Here is a 17,879-nt window from a genome sequence, read left to right on the forward strand (position 1 = left end):
AGGAGGAGGAGGAGGAGGAGGAGGAGGTAGAATGGATGGTAGGAGGGGAGCAGCAGGAGGAACAAGAGAAGGTCGAGACAAGGAGAAGGAGTAAAGTGAAGGGCAGGAAGGAGCAGGAGCAGGAGCAGGAGCAGGAGCAGGAGCAGGAGCAGGAGCAGGAGCAGGAGCAGGAGCAGGAGCAGGAGCAGGAGCAAGGGGAGCATCAGACCGCAACAAACTTGCTGACGGCAATCAGATCCTCGTCCCTCGCCTGCCCTCCCTCCATTGTTGGTTTCTCTGTCTTGAGCTGTGCCCGCCGCCTGTCCTCCTTCCCTCCCATGGTGGAGTACCTGCCATACTGTCACCTTCTGCTCCCCAGCCCCTCAGGAGCTACGGGAAGAGCAGGCGACTTGAGGAGGGAGGGAGGGAGGAGCGCAGCGACCGATGCTGCTCCGCCCACACGCCGGAGGAGGAGGAGTCGGAGATGATGACTGGGAGCAGGAGGTCAGGAGGAGGGGGGAGAAGGGGGAAGGAGAGGAGGGGAGAGAAGACGGGGGAAGGAGGGGGAGGGAGAGGAGGGAGAGGAGGTGGAGGGGGTGGAAGAGTCAGGACTTAGTCTCGGTCCCAGCGAGTCAGAATGCTGCTTCCCCTGCTTTGTTCTTGCCTTGAACATCAGTCAGGAGGATGGAGACGTTGGAGTGGGAGGGGAGAGGATGAAGATCAAGGAGAAGAGAACGAGCAGCAGGAGGAGAAAGAGGAGACAGGAGAAGACCGAGGAGGAAAAGGAGAGAGAAGGAGACGGAAGACGAGGAGCAAGAAGATGAGGGGAAGGAGAATAAGAAGGGAGGAAGAGGAAGGAGACGAGGAAGGGAGGAGGAGGAGGAGGAGGAGGAGGTTGAAGAGGAGGAGGAGGAGGAGGAGGTTGAAGAGGAGGAGGAGGAGGAGGAGGTTGAAGAGGAGGAGGAGGAGGAGGAGGAGGAGGAGGAGGAGGAAGGAGGGGTGGAGATCGCAAGACCTGATGGAAGAGAGTGAGGATATCGTAGAGGTCTATGTAACCGTCCACAGCGACCCATCTCCCACTCTTCTTCTGCGCGTGTCCGCTGGAGAGAGAGAGTGAGCAAAGAATGAGAAGATGGCGAAGGAGGAGGAGGAGGAGGAGGAGGACGAGGAGGACGAGGAGGACGAGGAGGACGAGGAGGACGAGGAGGAGGAGGAGATGGTTGTGAAAGAGGAGGTGATGGCAAATATAGATGCAAGGTGAGCAATCCTACCTGTAGACGATGAAGAACATGTCAGCGTTGGGTTCTTCAAACAAACTTCGCACTTGCTGTAACGTTTGCTTTCTTGTCATGTTGGTGTTTGCTTCAAGCAACTCCATCATCATCTCCATCACCCAGAGTTAAATGTTTCACCGTTCTCTTTCACGTTGATTCGAAATCGCCGAGCAAGCTCCTTGAAGTTTTTGTGATCCTCAACAACGCTAAATCAAGTCAGGCCCACTTTCTCGACACTTCATCCTCTCTCACTCTCCTTCCTCTTCCTCCTCCTCTTCCTTTTCCTCGTCCTCGTCCTGCTCACCTTGGCAAGTCTTGTCCGAAGTTTGTTGAAGCATCCTTCTTGTTGACGTCTGCTTGACTCCCTTGAGAGGAGTCAAACTCCCGTGTAGTCAACTGTTGCTGGCATAAGAAAATATTCTCAAGTACCTCCCTCCTCCTCCTCCTCCTCCTCCTCCTCCTCGTCACATCTTCCTACCTCAAACAACGAGTCCAGACTCGCCGTCGCTCCTGAATGCCAGGGGAACTTCAAGTTCTCCTGCCGAGGACCGCCGAGGAGGAGGGAGAAGCAGCGAGGAGGTCGAGCAGCGAGGATGGGCTCTTGAGGAAGAAGTCGGATCTCCTCCTGTAAGGAGGGAACGGCACCGAGCTGGAGCTGTTGGTCGTCGATCAATTTCTTGTCGTCGTCTGAATTTTGTGCAGCTGTCAGACGGGAGGGAGGAAGGAAGGAGAGGGAGAGGATGAGGTGGGAGGGAGAAAAGGGGGAGAGGAAGGAGGAGAATAAAGAGGAGAAACGAGTTGTAAGGGGGAGAGAGAGAGATGGGAAGAAAGGAAGGGAAGGAGGGTTCGGACATGGTGGAGAGGGAGGCGCGAAGGAGGAAGAGACAAAGGAGAAGCAGAGAAAATGAAAGAGATTTGGAACAGCGGAACAGGAGAAAAAATCTGGATAGCAGGAGGAGGGGAGAGCTGGAAGCAGTGGAGGATAGGCAATGAAGGGGAAGGAAGAGAGATGAAGGAGGAAGAGACGAAAGGGACAGGAAGGAGGGCAGTGGGGTGGAGAAAAGATGTCTGGTATACCCATCTTTAAGGACAAGTCGTAAACAGCTTCGATGAGGGTTGTGTCTGCATAGGATAGACAGGACTTCCCATCCTTATCGCACCTCGACCAGTCAGCACCAAACTGGAGAAGGACTCTTATCATTTCTCGGTCCCTCCGTTGAACTGCAAGGTGGAGTGGAGTTCGGAGGAAGAACTGAAGGTCGGTCAGTTGGAACGCGCAGAGATGAAGGGATGGGAAGAGAACAGGATAGAGGAGGAGGAAGGAGAGGTAGAGAATGAGACTGGAGGGAAACCAAAGCAGAGCAGAGAAGAGGAGGTGAGGAGAGGGGACGAGAGGGGAGAGGTGGAGGAGAGGAGAGGAGAGGAGCTGGAGCTGTAGGAGGAGAGCCGAGGAGAGCCGAGGAGAGCCGAGGAGAGCCGAGGAGAGCAGAGGAGCCGTGGAGCACAGGAAGAGTTCATCAAGTCCTCACCTTGTTCGGGATGTTTACGTCACATCCTTCCAACAGGATGAACTGAACAACATCTGACAAGAAGGCCCAGCAACATGAGCAGGCTCACGAGGAGGAGGCAACTTCCTCACCGATCTTCCTCCGGGACACAGCATGGTGCAGGGCAGTCCAGCCCCCGGCGTCTCCTCGATGTAGGATCTGCTCATTGAGGAGGTAGGAGGTGGCAACCTGCTTGTCCTTCTTGAAGATGGAGATCTTGAACTCCTTGGCTCGCTTCCTCCTCATCATCATCCTCACGAGGTAAGGCAGGTCTCTTCCTATCCCCTTCCTCTGGTCTGCCTCCCTCTGCTGCAGCTCTCTCCACTTCAGCAGCTCCTCCGCAAACTTGGAAACATCCCCGGTGCTGGCAGCAGCGTGGAGAGGATAGTTCCTGAGCCGCTCGAACGCGATTGCCTCCTCGTCCTCTTCCTCGTCCTCCTCGTCCTCCTCCTCCACCTGCCGGACTGCCTCCTCTATCCTTCCAAGGAGAATGTCTTTCACTGTGATGCGGAAGAAATCAGCGATGAGGGAACAAAGGGTCTTGAACTGCTCGAGATCGATCTCCCGATCTCCCTCAAGCATCCTCCTCCTGATCGTCCCCTTGGCTGCGAAGAAAAACTCGGCCAGCTGCTCCTTGTCAAGATAGGAGGGTGAAATGCTCCTTGCGCGAGCGAAGGACAGGAACTCAATGAAGTTCATGGAGTAAATCCGGTTCCCCTGCATGATCTCATACTGGGACGTTCTTCCTTCCCTCTGACGCGCCTTGTTCGCGAAGCTCTCTTGCTCCTCCTCCGTCTTCTTCCCTGCCTTCACCTCCCCTTCCCCGGTCTGGGTCCCTTCCTCCTTGCCGTACATGCTGAATGTGGTGAACTGCTGGAAAAGCAGCGCCTGCAGCTCATCCCGCTCACCCCCGAGTTGAGACTTGAAGCTCTTGTTGAAGTCAAGGGAGGAGTTTGGAGAGGTCGGGGACTTTGTTGGGCTCTGGACAAGCGAGACGTCGTCGAGTGAAGTTGCATGGTCGCTTTTGCTCGAGTTAGCTCGGATCTGTAACCTGATGCGAGAAAACTGAAGAGGAAAGGAGACAGTCAGGCAAGACATAGAGCAGCCATCGTGTGGGAGAGAGAACGTTGGGAGAGGAGAAACGAGAACGACAAGTGATGGGTAAAAGAAAAGAATTCAACAACCTGATCAGCAAAAGTGTCCGCCTGATAGCCAACAACATATTCCCCCCTCTCATCAACGAGAAGGAAATAATCGTCAAGTGAAAACCCGTCGTTCACGATGTCGTGCATTTCGGGCAGCTCGGCATATCCAATGAATTCATCGGATCTTATAACGCTGGTCTTCCGCTTTTCCATGTTTAACAATCTGAGCTCGTCGAAATCCCAAACCTCTATCCTCATCCTTTCGTTCCACCTGCAGCTATTTTCATCCTTGATCAAAACTGACCCACCATGCTACGTCTTCACCAGCACAGACACACTTTCTTCAAGGAGATTTGTGGATACTCAACACTTTCATCATCATAATCATCATTGTCGTCCTTGTCAACCATGTCTTGGTTATCATCATCAACATCTCCACAATCATCAACACCAGCATCAACATCAACATCAACATCAACATCAACATCAACATCAACATCAACTATCGCGACTCACTCTCTGCTGGAGTGATAAAACACTTGCCCCGCTCCCCAAGACGGGCTCATCGTGTTATACCGCACGCTTGTCAAGTACTCCTTCTCTCCTGCTACAACCTTCACATAAGGATCACAAGAACCAAGCTTGTCCATCTTTGGGAGCTGCGCACATTCCATGATGGTAATTTTGAGGGGTGCACAGACAAACAACTTGATGGTTCCCTTCTCCGACAACAACTCAGCCTCTTCGCATGCTCTCTGCAGCTGCTCCTCCCGTCTGATCGAAACTTCGTCCGAAGGCTTCATGGGGATGTTTGGATGCGAACAGTCCACCGACAGTTCGCAGAAGTTCAACCACCTTGACCCTGCCTCCCTCACGGCTTGCAAGATTACTCGACGTGCGCTCGCCTCTGTCACCCTCCATCTCGCCAGCTTCGCGTCGTCGGCGATGCACTCAAAGTCCTTGGACAGAAAGTCCTCCATCCCCAGCCCCTGCTCGCTGAAAGCCTTGATGTACTTGTCAGCCTTCTTCATCAGCAGCCCCCTCGACGACTCGAGCAAGTTGGAGACGAAGTCTGACATGGCGTTGAGGAAACAGTTCTGATGGTAATCGCTGAGCTCGAAGTCGATAGCAAGGTGCAAAGAGGTCAGTTGCCCGTCTGCTCCCTGCACGAAGATCTCGTCTGGAGAGCTGGGGTCCAGCCCACGACAGACTGCGCGGCATCCTGGCTGCCACCTGGCCCTGTGCCATGCATCGCTAGAGGACAGCGACTTCCGCTTCAGATCTTTAAGGTACTCGATGTTCTGCTGCATCCTCTCCACTTTCGCTTGCTGTAGCGCAGGAGGCAGTGAGGCACCCGAGTCGCCCTGCAGCAACTTGAGTTGCTCTTCCAGCTCCGCTGCCTGCCCGTCCCATAGCCTAGCACGAACCCTCCGCACGAGATAATCTTGGACGGGGAGATCGATGAGCCCGAGCTGCTCTTCTTTCTGATCCTTCCCCTTGGTTCTCAACTCTACCAGCAAGTGGAGGGCGCTGATGGTTGCCAAGTCCATATCCCCCCGCAAGTTCCATGTCAGAGTCTCGTTCCATTCCGGAGAGAGGGAGTTCTTCGCTACTTTCGTTTGCGACTTGTGGGGAACGCGGCTGTATCCTTCAAAGAGGAGGCTGTCCGGTACTATCCTAGCCCTACAGAACGAGTTCGTCAGCCCCTCGCGCTCTGTCTTTGGGAGGTGTCGCCCCGATCGCACTCGGAGTACGATCCTCCACACGGAGGAAGGGTGGTATCTCAACTCGAGGTTGTCGCTCTTGAACTCTTTCTGTAGGATTGCATCGACTTCATCTCGTGAGGGTGTGTGCTCGAGCTCAGCGACCCGGATGTCTGAACCCCAGCAGAATTTTAGTTTTCTCCCCTTATTCATCTCCACATATCCCTGCCAGCTCTTCACGGTTTGTTCCCTTCTAGAGCAGAGGGGTCGAAGGATCCCTCCCATCCATCTGCAAGCACTTCAAGTCTCGACTCGTCATCGTCTCTCCTTCAAGATCGAGATCCACCTCGTCGCTTCTATGTTTACATCATTGCAGTTGCTCCGGGAAATGCGATGATTCCAACCCTCCTCCCCGCTCAGCACTGTACTCAGTTAAGTCTGCAGTTCAGTGCTGCAGTTAAGTTAAAAATCAGTACGAGGACAATGCATGGCCAAGTTTACTCAAAGTTAAGTTAAAGTCAGTACGAGGAGACAAAAGACACTAGCACTGAGGTGCTCTCAAGTAACTAGTGCTGTAGCCGGGAATTCTAGAACACGGAAAACGCGAACTTTACAACAGTGTTCGACTGGGGGCACGTACCCTGTTTTCAGTGGTGCAGAGGAGGGGTACTCGGTGTGAAAGTGTAGCCTCCCGGAACTCCGAGAGTTCAGGGGGTGGGGTCATCAAGAATTTGAACAAAAAAAAACGTATCGATCGACCCTACCCCTGATACACCCTACCCCTGCAATGATTGTCCCTACCCTACCTGATTTCGTAGTCTGACGCCAAAAACAGGGGTAGTAGCAGCAGTAGTCGGAGCGACGGGATTACCGGTGGAGCAAACAGAGTACCGGCTATGACCCATCTTTTTAACTGCTAGAGTGAACCCTTGGCACAGGGACACGCGTCGCAATGCTCGCAACATGCAGCGGCAGCCGACTTGTGCTGTCCTTGCTCGTTCTCAACTTCCTCTCGGTTGCGGCCATGACGCCATGTGCTAACGACTACTTGATGGAGCTCAGAAAGAATGCCAGCATGATGGTTTCCACGTGTTTGGGAATACCGATAGAGCCAGGCAGTATTAACATGTCCATGTTTGCGAACCAAGGACTGTTCATGGACAAATGTCAGGTTTCTTTTGCAAACATCTCCAGTTGCTTATCTCAGCTTGAAAACTACTCTTTCCCTGACATGTCAAACATGTCGTGTGTGAAGGAGATGTCAACGGCAGAAATGAAGAATGAGTCTGTCGTGACGCAGGAAATCAAGATGTATGCGATGCAAGCATGGCAGAACGTGACTATGAATGGGAAGGGAATTTTAAGCATGATTTGTCTCAACGTGAACGGAAGTTTTTGCTTGCCGGAGTTTCTCAGTCTTTCTCTCGCAGCTAATGTGACTGAGCCGGTGAGCCTCTCTTGATCTCTCAAGTCATCAAGACTGAAGCCTCCTTGCAGGGTATGGACAGGCAGACGGCGATCATGGCGATACCAACTCTCTGCTCCTCTCCTTGCTTCAATGCCCTCTTGCAAGCCTTCGAATCTCTCGTCAAATTCTTTCCTCCACCTGGTCCGGCTCCTGCAAATCCCATGATGATGAAACAAGGCTTCGAATATGTATGCACGATCAAAGACTCAAGTGGGAAGTATTGCTTCGCCAACTCGTACGCCACGATGACGAGCTCTGCATACGTGTGCTCGGAGTGTGGCTCGTTGGTAATGAGAGGCGATGATATTGCTTGTCCACTGAGAGGAGGGTGACAGATGATGGCTAATGGACTTGTAGATCTACAAAAGAATCTTCCAAGTGGCCTGTCGCCGCAAATGCTCAGCACGGTCGCGCCGATGATGTGTCTGAAAGGTGATAGTTGTGGGTACAAGGTGTAAGATGTCATGGTGACATGGAGTGTTCTAGATGGAACGCAATACTGCCTAGACAAAGCGAACGGATTTCAAACAGTCTTGACAGGAGGGCTTTCTTGCTTGAGTGCTCCGACTCCAGGAACCTGTCCTACCGACAACACGTGTAAGGTGACGATGATGCTTCCTGGCCTGGCGGTTCGTCTCTGACAGAGTGAGATACAGCAAGCAATAGTGCAAGCTCAGGGCATGGGCTGTTGCGTCGGGTCTCTTCTCAAGTTGAATCCTTCAATCGATGGCGTTGTAGCAGGAATCGCCAAGGATTGCAAACTGAACATCCCGGACCCCTGTATGTCTTTCTCTTGCCGCTGGCGGTATCAGTCCCTGATACAGGAGATTGATTTGGCCACATTCAGGTCAGGCTGGACCAAGGATCACCTTCTCGATCGACATCTCCAACCTCAAGTATAGTTGGTACTCTGCAAGCACGGCCAACTCAGACACAGCCAACAAATATGTGAGGATTGCCTTGAATGATCTCGCCGCTCTGACTGTCTCATGTCAACCTTCAGCTCGGTCTTGACATCGGCGGCTTCCTGAGCGTCCTTCCGATTGCGGTAAAACAACCGACCCACTCAGCGAATGCCGTATTTTACTTGGATGATGGGATAGGTGAAAACTGTGGCCTCGACGCAACTCACAACGACCAATCCCTCCGGAACTCAACTGAAAGTGCAGGTAGACACCAGCTCGACACAGCAGGTGCTTATTTACAGCCTCGTTGTTTGACCCAGCCGTGACGAGACTCTTGGTAGGGGAACACGGTTGTCCAGAAGCTCAACTCCCACATGAACAGACGAAGCGGAGGCTTGTCTCTCAAGCAGCTGTCCAGCAATCTTGACGCAAGTGCCAAAGTCAACCCCAACCAGGACTTTTCTCTCACTGTCGTGTCGGGAAGTATCCAACAGTCCGACCCTTACCAGGCGCAGACCACAATGACTTCGACGACTCCGATGTCTGCAGGAAACACTCTTAGCGCGACTAGTATGCTTACACAGCTCATGGCGATGGTGTTGTCTGTTTGTATTCTGAGACATGCTTGAGCGGGTCATGGAGGAGAGAGTGTTTGACAAAGATTGGTGCTTTGAATGTAAAGAGTCTTGCCTGTTCTGACTGAACAGTCGACAGAGGTACACCATAGGTGACACGATGAAGAACAAGAGACATTTATTTGATTCCAAATCTTGCAGCTCGCAAGCTCTATTTACACCGATGATTTTGTATGTCGCGCTTGTATGTTGTCAACCTAGTCATCTGTATCTGCCAACATTTTCTGCAGCTAGAACCACAACAGTCAGTACGCTATGCAATACGCCGCCCTCCACTCATCCACCATCTGCACCTCCCTCCACTCATCCACCATCTGCACCTCCTTCTTTACCTTGGCAGCACCGTACTGCTTGTTAGCATCCCAACGGCCTTTCAGAGCTGCAGTGATAGCCTTTGAAGGAATCAGAGGTCAGGGCAGGAAGACGATCCAAACGAGCCTCACCTCGTCAGACTGTTGGGAGATTTCATCTGCCATCTCACCAGCTGTCTTGTTCAACAATCTGTCGCTTCTCTCGATGTATTCCTGCACTGCTGCCTGCTGGCAAAGGTAGTTGATCACCTCCAGCAGCTGTTTCTTGCTCGCATGCTCCTTCCCGTGCATCTTCGGCTCTACTGGCGTTTGAGGCATTGCTGGATCAACAGCATGAAGGTCACCTTGCTCAACCATGAAGATTGCCCATGTCAAGGCACTCCATCCGTCCTTGTCTTGCACGGTCGGGTCTGCACGATTCCCCTCTGGGCCTCCCTCCAACTGTAGGTAAGGGAAGCGAGAGTGGTTAGGCACAGTACCATCATGTGCACAGAGCATCCTACAAGGTAACGAAGGACGTTCTTGTGCCCTCGCATGGCTGCCCAGTGAACAGCTGCAAGTCCATCCTGCACCAAGTGCCCTGAGACCAGCAGCAACTTCGAGGAAGCAGCCAGGCACCTCGTCCTGCATGTCGACAGCTATTCGTACATGCCCTGGCTTCCTGTCCTTGCCCTTTCAAGAGGACACCAGTCAGGACAGAGTCTGATGAGCATCTAGCTCACCTGCACGAAGTCCTTCACCTTCTCGATGTCTCCCTTTGCTACAAAATTGTGGAATGCCGCTAGAGCATTCACGTTGGTAGATCGTCGAGCCATGGATCGCTATGTTGCACTTGGAGCTCGCAAATTGAAGCTGATGAAGAAGTAGGAGTATGGATGTCAGCATGACGTTTGTTATAGTCTTAAGACCATGGTCCACAGCTGGTGCATGCCTTTCATCCCTTCACCTCCTGTCTACAGTCCCTCCTGTAATCACAAGTCTTATCTATGATTTCTCAACGACTGGTTTCCACAAGACTTCCAATTCACATGTTCTTCTTCCCATCTTTGCTAAACTCTTCCTGCCTTCTTCTTCTCATCGACATCCTTTCCTACTGCTCTTCTCCTATGGTTATCAAAGTTTTCCCCGCCATTTCGTACGCTTCAAATTCCCCCTGGCAAACCGGAGATGAGGATAAGCCCTACAAACCCGCCTCAACAAAATACTACTAAATGGAAAAGGCAGCAAAAACCGGAACACAAACAAAGGAGGAAAAGTAGAAATGGCAGGAAGTTTGTGGTTTGAAATATTGTGAAACAATAGAATTGACAAAAAACTAAAGGAAAAGTATTGAACCTACTTCGAATCCTACTAGATCAAGCTTGAAAGATCCCATAGCTCTACAAATCCGCCTCAATACTTAGCTGAGAACCGCGGCACCATGAGCGGCAGTCTGCATGGCGTCACCGCGAAATGCAGGAAGTTCTCAGAGTTTCTTCTTGCCATCGATCTCGCAAAAGATCTCGACCTGCCTCAAATTGCCGCGCTCGGTGACACGTCGTCGGGCAAAAGCTCAGTCTTGAGCGCCATGTCGTCAGTGGTGTTTCCTTCTCGAAGCGACATCACAACAAGATGCCCGACCAGACTGTGTATGGATACGGGCGAACAGTTTCAGTGCAAGATGCAGGTCCTTTGGCATTCAAAGCCAGCCTCGGGAAGCAACCCTGAGGTAAAGAAGAGCGTGACACAAGCTTCGGATGTCACCGCAGCAATCGAGGAGCTGCAAAAGAGCGTTCTAGATCACGAGAAGACCGAATCTGGCGTTTCCAAAAGCATCATTGAGATCTGTCTGACGGGACCAAACTATCCCAACCTCACGCTCATAGACCTTCCGGGAATCGTCCGCAGCACCGGTGATGGTGAAAGTTTAGAAATGATACGAGACATCCAAAGTGTGATGGAGCAGTACCTGAACAACAAGAGATGCATTCTTCTCGCCGTCCATCCTGCCAACATCGACCGTCACAACAACGAAGTGTTTCGATTGACCAAAGAGGTTGACCCAGATTCCGCACGCACGATCCCCGTCATTACGAAGATCGATCTGGTCGAAAAAGGCACTGAAGGCAACGTAATGAGGCTCATCCAGGGTAAAGAGGCAAAGTTTTCTCTTGGATTCAGCGTCGTCAAGTGCCGCACGCAGACGGAGCTTGATCAGGGAGTTACCTTGGAAAAGAGTCTCGAACAAGAAATGATCTTTTTCAGAGATACATCGCCTTGGAATCAAATGAAACAAGACAACATGTTCGGTATCTCCAACTTGACGGGGAAGCTCAGTCAGATCTACGTGGAAATGATTCAGTCCACGATGCCGGCAGTTTTGGAGGATTTGCGAAACAAGAAGCGAGAGCTGCAACAAGATCTTAAGGAGTTTGATACTGATCTGTCTTCTCCACACCTTCGCCGCGAGTTCGTTGTATCTATAGAATCCGACGTGAAGACGCTTCTCTCGGGGTTTGCTACAGATCACGTTTTCGAGACGTCAAGCAGCGATGGATGGACTTACCGCGCGTTGATGGAGAAAGCAAAGAAGGATTTCGCCAGCCGTATTTTCAGCAGCCCTTTTTGTGCAGATTTGTGCCCGATCTCTTTTGAGACAGGTGATTCTGTCGTCGTTTTTGTGAATGGAAATGAAATTCGAGCCCGAATCGCCCTTGTGCAACAACTCCAGGATGCCGTCAAGGAATACTACTTGTTGCCACAAAATCCCGCGGATACTGGTTTCTTTTTGGAAGAAGAGACATGCGTGAATAATCTTTCATTGCAGTCTTCCAAGTCGTCCTGGAGCAAAGACGAAGCTATGATTTCTAAACAAGGAGTGGCATTGGTGATGTGCGAAGACTACCCGGGCACGACAATCAGATTGTTCAAGAAGAAATACTCATTGGCTGAATTAAGTACCGACACCGTTACCGCCGTTGAATCTATGAGGAAACGAATTGAGAGATTAGGTAGCCCCGACTTGCCAGTGTTCTTGAACGCTTCGATCTTCAATGCCATCGTTTCGGCGCACTTACAATCTCAGTGGATGCCTTTCTCGATGGACTTGGCAGAGCAGATCAAGAAGCTTGTCATAAAGTACATTGAAGAACATGTCATGGGAAAGATCAAACTACGTGCAAAGCATCTTCGGAAATTCAGCGCCTACATGGAGTGTGTATTGAAGGATCATGTCGATACTCTGTTCAAAGCAAGCGTCGCGTCCATGCAAGCCACTTGTGAGAAGGAGAAATTTCCCTCCACCTTCAACCATTACTTTGCCGACAACATCACCAAACGAAGAGTGGACAAGCAGAGGCAACTGCTTAAGAGCATAGCTGACGGGTCGGGCAACATTTCTTTCGCAACCGTGGAGTTAGTTTTGAATCAGAACACGCGAAAGAGCATCGATGACTTTGTCGCCGAAGAGATGCTTTTTGTGTTGGATGCCTACGGTACGTTGGCATGCTCATGATATCGAGTGCGATGTTAACACCAGACTTCCTGCAGGAAAGGTAGCAGCTAAGCGCTACGGCGATGACGTACCCAACGCTCTTGAAGCCAGTTTCGTGCGAAAACTAGCTTCGTTTTCTTTTGCGAGCTGCCTTTCGGATGATAGTCTTGACAGCTTGGTATCCATGCCAAAGCATTTGAGCCAAAAGCGCATCTCGCTCGAACAGAGAATCCTCAATCTTGAACAAGCACTGAACATGTCGCAAGAGCTAGAACTGGCCTGAGCCCATCAGTTGGTTTCCAAAGGCGCTCTTGTGATTTGTCGCTATGCGTGAAAGAATGAGAAACAATACGGGAATGAAATTTGAATCGTTTGCTTTTCTCTCCCTCTCCCCGTCCCTCCCTCCCTCATACTCCCTTTCCTCTCATCCTCCTGTTCCCTCCCTTCCCTCCCTATCTCACTCCTCCCCTCCCCCTCTCTCCCCCCTCGCTCCGTCCCTCGCTCCCTCTCCTTCCTCCCTCGCTCCCTCCCTCCCTCCCTCCACTTCTTCAGTTTGCACACAGGACCTACGACTTGTCGACTTTCTTCCATGCACTAAGACTTGTCGACTTTCTCCGCTACCAGCAAGCAGATCGTTAATCGCACATGAGATTGTTCAGGTCACCTTGCCAGCCTTTATCCCAGTCGTGGAGGCCAGGTGTCCCACCAAGATGCCACTGATCGCATTCCTGATGACGATAGTCCGTGGCTCTCATTGTGACGCTGCCGCTGAGCTGCGCTGTTTGTCAGCCTACGAGGAGAAGAAAAGACCATGGGAAGACAAGGACGAAGAACCTTATCGCACCTGCCCTACTGTGCCATGCTGTCGGTTCGAGGAGATTTTGCTCTTGTGGAGGGCGATGCTTCCTCCCTGTAGGGAGATCAAACGGCAGCAACAGAGTTGTAAAGAAGCAGATGCAAAAGAAGAGCAGCGAAGACGCCACATCCTCCGTTGGCGCTCACTTTACAGCTACTGCCCATCACCTCCAAGACGTCATGGAGATGTTGAGAACTGAAAAACTTCCGGAGCAAAGGCAGCGGCAACAAGACCTTCCTTGCGGTTCTCTTCGATGCGGCAGCTGTCGAGGTTCACCTCCTCAGATTTCATCGCCTGCTCGTGCTGCTGCTCCTTCTGCTCCTCCTCCTCCTGCTCCTGCTGCTCCTGCTCCTCCTGCTCCTTGTCCCCCTCGTCCTCCTGCTCGTCCTGCTTCTGCTCGTCCTGCTCCTGCTTCTCCTGCTCCTCCTGCTTTTCCTTCGCCTCCTCCTTCTCCTCCTTGTCCTCCTCCTCCTGCTTCTCCGTCCCCGATCCCCTCCTTGTCCTCGTCCACCAAGGTCTCCTTGTCTCTCGCTGACAAGCCAACTCCCTCGTTCCCCGTCACTTCGCTCTTGCTCATGTCCACTCTTCCTCCGCCCTGCTGCCACATCAGCCGGCAGCGGCCGCAGCAGGGGAGACCACAGAACGAGCTCCTCCTCTTCGGTTGCATGAGTAATGGCAAAGTTCGATAAAAACAGCAGCTGCAAACGATGGGGGAAGAGACTTGTTCACCGGCAGCCGGCACATGCTGGTGTGGTCGGACGAGTACGCGAGAGGGGCACGTGACACTTCCGAGTCCCGCTCGTGATATCTGTGAAGCCCCCCCGGGCCCGCCGGCCCACTATCCGGGCCGTGGCATCGATTCCCACGTCTCTTCCTGTTTGATCCGGTTGCAGATCTACTCGGGCCCGGGCCCCGGCCCGGCGACAGATAGCTAGCGAATGGCTCATCAGACTCCGACTGAGGAGTTAACTATTGCTATATTCCTCAATAAAATTTTCAATGCTCAAATGTTTGTAATGTTTCAAAGTTTTGCCAGGATAAGTCCATCCATGGTTGGAACGAGCGAAAAGGGGAGCGGGATACCACCACCACAACGAGACGGAGGAGGAGGAGGAGGAGGAGGAGAAGCATGAGCAGGAGGAGCAGGAGAAAGATGATCAGGGGCTTCTAGAACATTCATCCTGCTCATCCCCATCCCATGGCGACGTCTGAAGTCTCCTCTCCTCGTCTTATTACAATCATCTTACAGCTCGTCCTGATCGTTGTCCTCTGCCTCGAAGTTGAACCAGCAACGAAGCTTCATCCGCCAGTTTCGAAGATTTGCCATGATCATCTGCACAGATTCGTTTTCCTCACTGCACTACGTGGTGGAAGAAACGAGGGTAAGATAGCAGAGGAGGAGGAAAGCGAAGATGCGGGGGCGATGATAGGGAGGGAACGAAGCAGTGAAGGAGAACCTGGAGCATCGTCTGGTGATTACCTTCCGTCGTTGTCTGATTACCTGAGGGCAATCGATCCAGCCAGTGATTCGGATATGCACGTAGATGAGAGTCAGGAAGGAGAGGAGAACGAAGGAGGAGAGCAGGAGCAGGAGCAGGAGCAGGAGCAGGAGCAGGAGCAGGAGCAGGAGCAGGAGCAGGAGCAGGAGCAGGAGCAGGAGCAGGAGCAGGAGCAGGAGCAGGAGCAGGAGCAGGAGCAGGAGCAGCAAACGGAACAGCAAACTTCGCAGACACAGTTCATGCTGGAGGCCATCGAGGCTGCGGAGAGGTACCGAGACAAGGGAGGCGGGACAGACATGCTAAGTTCCGACGACGAGGACATTCCTGAGGAAGACCGAGCAGCTCTTGACAACGTCATCGAGGAGTACTTGGAGGAGCTAGAAGCCAACAGCTTCGACAACCCTCCTTGCCGGTATGACGGTCATCCTGACGTGCTGGTGGCTGGAGGACGAGGAGTGAACGTGACCGATCAGCCTTTGCTGCAGAGCTACAGCTTCAGTCAGGATCGGTGGAGGATAGAAATGTCCATGGGTTTCAGCCGCCTCCATCCTGCCGCTTGCGCCTGGCGAGGGAGCATGCTTGTCTTTGGAGGGCTCGAGTCGACCCATCCCCTCGACGTGGTGGAGAGGTTCGACAGAGGGAGCGGTCGGTGGTTCCTGGAGGGCCGCATGCCGGAGCCGTTGTTCGGCTGCGGGGCGATAGAGCTACAGAACAGAATCTACGTGGTAGGAGGAAGAGATCGAAACTATCGGACGCTCGCGACTGTGAGGAGTTGGGATCCGAGGGAGGGCAAGTGGCAAGTAGCAGGCGAGTCTGGGGGGGAGCCTGACCGCTGCTGCAGGAGGAGGGAGGCAGACATGCTGGGCCCTCGCGCGATGTTTGGATGCTGCAAGCTCGACGGCCGGTTCTACGTCGCAGGAGGACAGGGTACCTTCTCTTCTCCTCCCCTCTCCTCCTCCTCCTCACTCCTTTCCCCTCTCTTCTGCCCTGCTCACATCGTCTCCACATGTAACTCTCCTCCTCCCCTCCCTTCTCTTTCCTTCCTCCTCCTCCCCTCTCTGACTCCTCCCCCTTCCCGCTCCTCTCCCCTCCTCCTACCACTTTTCTCACCCTGCGCACCACAGATGTCTCGGTCAACAAGATGCTCAAAGATGGAGCAGACCTCTACCTCGACACCGTGGAGAGCTTCCAGCCCCTGGGGTCGCTCAGCATATGGAGGAAGGAGCCTTCACTGCGGCAGAGGCGGAGTGGACCCGCGATGGTGGCGTTCCGGGGACGACTCTTCGTCATCGGTGCCTCACACAGACTGAGGAGTCTGTTGCCGTGCTGAGCATGCAGCAGGAGGGTTGAACTCAGAGGACTTTGGCATGATGGATGTTGACAGTCTTGACCCCACCTTTGACATGTGAAAGTCGCTGCTCGCACGCTGCATGGCTGAACTGCTTGCAGGGACTGGAGGAAGGAGCCGGACCTCCTCTTTGCTCATGCAGGGTACTCAACCTCCCCTCCCCTCCCCTCCCCTCCCCTCCCCTCCCCTTCTTCTCCTTCTCATCCATATCGATATCCTCCTCAAGCCTATCTCTCCTCGTTCGTCCTTGCCTTATCCTCAGCCTCCTAAGCTCTGCTCAGGGCATCTGCTGTAGCGACCTCCGACGAGATTCTTGTGCTGGGAGGGTCGAACGTCGTTCCAGGCTCCTTCATGACGGTGTGCGAGCGATACACGAGGAGGAAACTAGCGAAGGAGGGCGAGGGGCAAGGAAAGGGCAAGAGGAGATGGCAGCTGATGCCTTGCCTCCCCTTCTCCACTGAGGGGGCAGCTGCTTGTATCTTTATCTAGATGTCTCGCCGTAATGTCTACCTCCTTCTCCTCCTCCTTCTCCTCCTCCTCCTCCTCCTCTACCTCCTCCTCCTCCTTTTCCCCTCCTTATCCTTATCCTTGCTTTCTCCTACTCGTCCTCATCATCGTTATCCCCATCCTCACTCACTCCCTCACCTCCCATCATCTCACTCTCACCCATCTCCTCCCTTCCTCCTCTTCTGCTGCCTCCTACTTCTACTCCTGCCTTCTACTCCTTCCCTTCCCAGATGTCGTTTCGGCATTTCTCTTCTTTCTCTGGAAGTTTAAATAGCACAGACTTCAGTCTGTCTTCAGATGTGTTGCACTTGCTGCCAAGACGTTCAGACCCCTTGCAAGGAAAAGGTGGAAAAGGAGGAAGGTTGAGGCGAGCGAGGGGAAGGAAGGCAGAGGAGGAGCGAGCCAAGGGGGAGGAGGTGTAAGAGAAGTGGGGAGCAGGGGCAGGGGCAGGGGCAGGGAACGGGGCAGGAGCAGGAGCAGGTTCTCACTCGATTCACTTGCTCCTTCCTTCCTTCTCAAAAGAGTTTTCAGCTGCGACATACCTGCTCGATCCTCGTCAACGATAGCAAGAAGGGCAGAACGCTCTGACCCGTGAAGAGGAGGAGGACGAGGAAGACTCCCCGCACAAGCAGCTCGTCGTGGTTTCGGATGGCGCTTGCTATGCTGCTGCCCCTGCTCATGATGATGATAGTGAGAGAGCCGGGAAGGCAGGCAGGCAGGCAGGCAGGCAGGCAGGCAGGCAGGCAGGCAGGCAGGCAGGCAGGCAGGCAGGCAGGCAGGCAGGCAGGCAGGCAGGCAGTTAGCCAGCTAGGAAGGCAGGGAGGATGATCAGATCAGACCATTGGGAAGAGCGTTTTGCCGCAGGTTTCGCGATTCCCTTCCAAGAGCGTGAGCGAATATGCGAGAATAGGGAAGAAAGAGGGGAGGGAAAAGTCGTAGTGGAGGACGAGGAGGAGGTGGTGGCGGTAGTGGAGGACGAGGAGGAGGAGGTGGCGGTGGTGGAGGACGAGGAGGAGGATGTGGTGGTTGAGGAACGAGGAGGACGAGGAGGATGGAGACGAAAGAGAGGAAAAGGGAGACAAAGATCAGGACAAGGACGACGATGTGAAATGCAGTGAGAAAGGATGTCAATTTCTTCCATCAGGAAAGGATGACAGGGAGGAGGAGGGAGGAGGAGGAGGAGGAGGGAGGAGGAGGAGGAGGAGGGATCACAAAGGCACTAGTTGATAT

General features: G+C 53.1%; 6 protein-coding genes across 6 annotated transcripts; 3 read left to right on the top strand and 3 right to left on the bottom strand.

The window, feature by feature from the left end:
* Nucleotides 1-2,866: 2,866 nt before the first annotated feature.
* Nucleotides 2,867-5,861, bottom strand: GUITHDRAFT_145873 (hypothetical protein; the record flags this gene model as incomplete). Its single annotated transcript, XM_005823228.1, has 3 exons — nt 2,867-3,865; nt 3,985-4,216; nt 4,462-5,861. The coding sequence occupies 3 exons, from the start codon at nt 5,859-5,861 to the stop codon at nt 2,867-2,869; spliced, it is 2,631 nt and encodes an 876-aa protein (XP_005823285.1).
* A 739-nt stretch (nt 5,862-6,600) lies between these two features.
* On the top strand, nt 6,601-7,448 carry GUITHDRAFT_145874 (hypothetical protein; the record flags this gene model as incomplete). Its single annotated transcript, XM_005823229.1, has 2 exons — nt 6,601-7,095; nt 7,146-7,448. The coding sequence occupies 2 exons, from the start codon at nt 6,601-6,603 to the stop codon at nt 7,446-7,448; spliced, it is 798 nt and encodes a 265-aa protein (XP_005823286.1).
* A 1,405-nt stretch (nt 7,449-8,853) lies between these two features.
* GUITHDRAFT_117537 (hypothetical protein) lies at nt 8,854-9,782 on the bottom strand (the record flags this gene model as incomplete). The annotated part of the gene is made up of 7 exons (XM_005823230.1): nt 8,854-8,886; nt 8,941-9,048; nt 9,100-9,266; nt 9,312-9,408; nt 9,447-9,533; nt 9,586-9,639; nt 9,690-9,782. The coding sequence occupies 7 exons, from the start codon at nt 9,780-9,782 to the stop codon at nt 8,854-8,856; spliced, it is 639 nt and encodes a 212-aa protein (XP_005823287.1).
* A 605-nt stretch (nt 9,783-10,387) lies between these two features.
* GUITHDRAFT_79026 (hypothetical protein) lies at nt 10,388-11,326 on the top strand (the record flags this gene model as incomplete). Its single annotated transcript, XM_005823231.1, has 1 exon — nt 10,388-11,326. A coding segment is annotated over one exon (939 nt), but the record flags the coding sequence as incomplete, so codon positions are not given.
* A 2,146-nt stretch (nt 11,327-13,472) lies between these two features.
* GUITHDRAFT_117539 (hypothetical protein) lies at nt 13,473-13,872 on the bottom strand (the record flags this gene model as incomplete). The annotated part of the gene is made up of 2 exons (XM_005823232.1): nt 13,473-13,766; nt 13,807-13,872. 2 exons carry the CDS (start codon nt 13,870-13,872, stop codon nt 13,473-13,475), a joined length of 360 nt encoding a protein of 119 aa, XP_005823289.1.
* A 957-nt stretch (nt 13,873-14,829) lies between these two features.
* GUITHDRAFT_117540 (hypothetical protein) lies at nt 14,830-16,631 on the top strand (the record flags this gene model as incomplete). The annotated part of the gene is made up of 5 exons (XM_005823233.1): nt 14,830-15,721; nt 15,919-16,086; nt 16,136-16,199; nt 16,244-16,285; nt 16,424-16,631. The coding sequence occupies 5 exons, from the start codon at nt 14,830-14,832 to the stop codon at nt 16,629-16,631; spliced, it is 1,374 nt and encodes a 457-aa protein (XP_005823290.1).
* Nucleotides 16,632-17,879: the final 1,248 nt, after the last annotated feature.

Source organism: Guillardia theta, assembly GCF_000315625.1.
Source record: "Guillardia theta CCMP2712 unplaced genomic scaffold GUITHscaffold_112, whole genome shotgun sequence".
NCBI lineage: Eukaryota > Cryptophyceae > Pyrenomonadales > Geminigeraceae > Guillardia > Guillardia theta.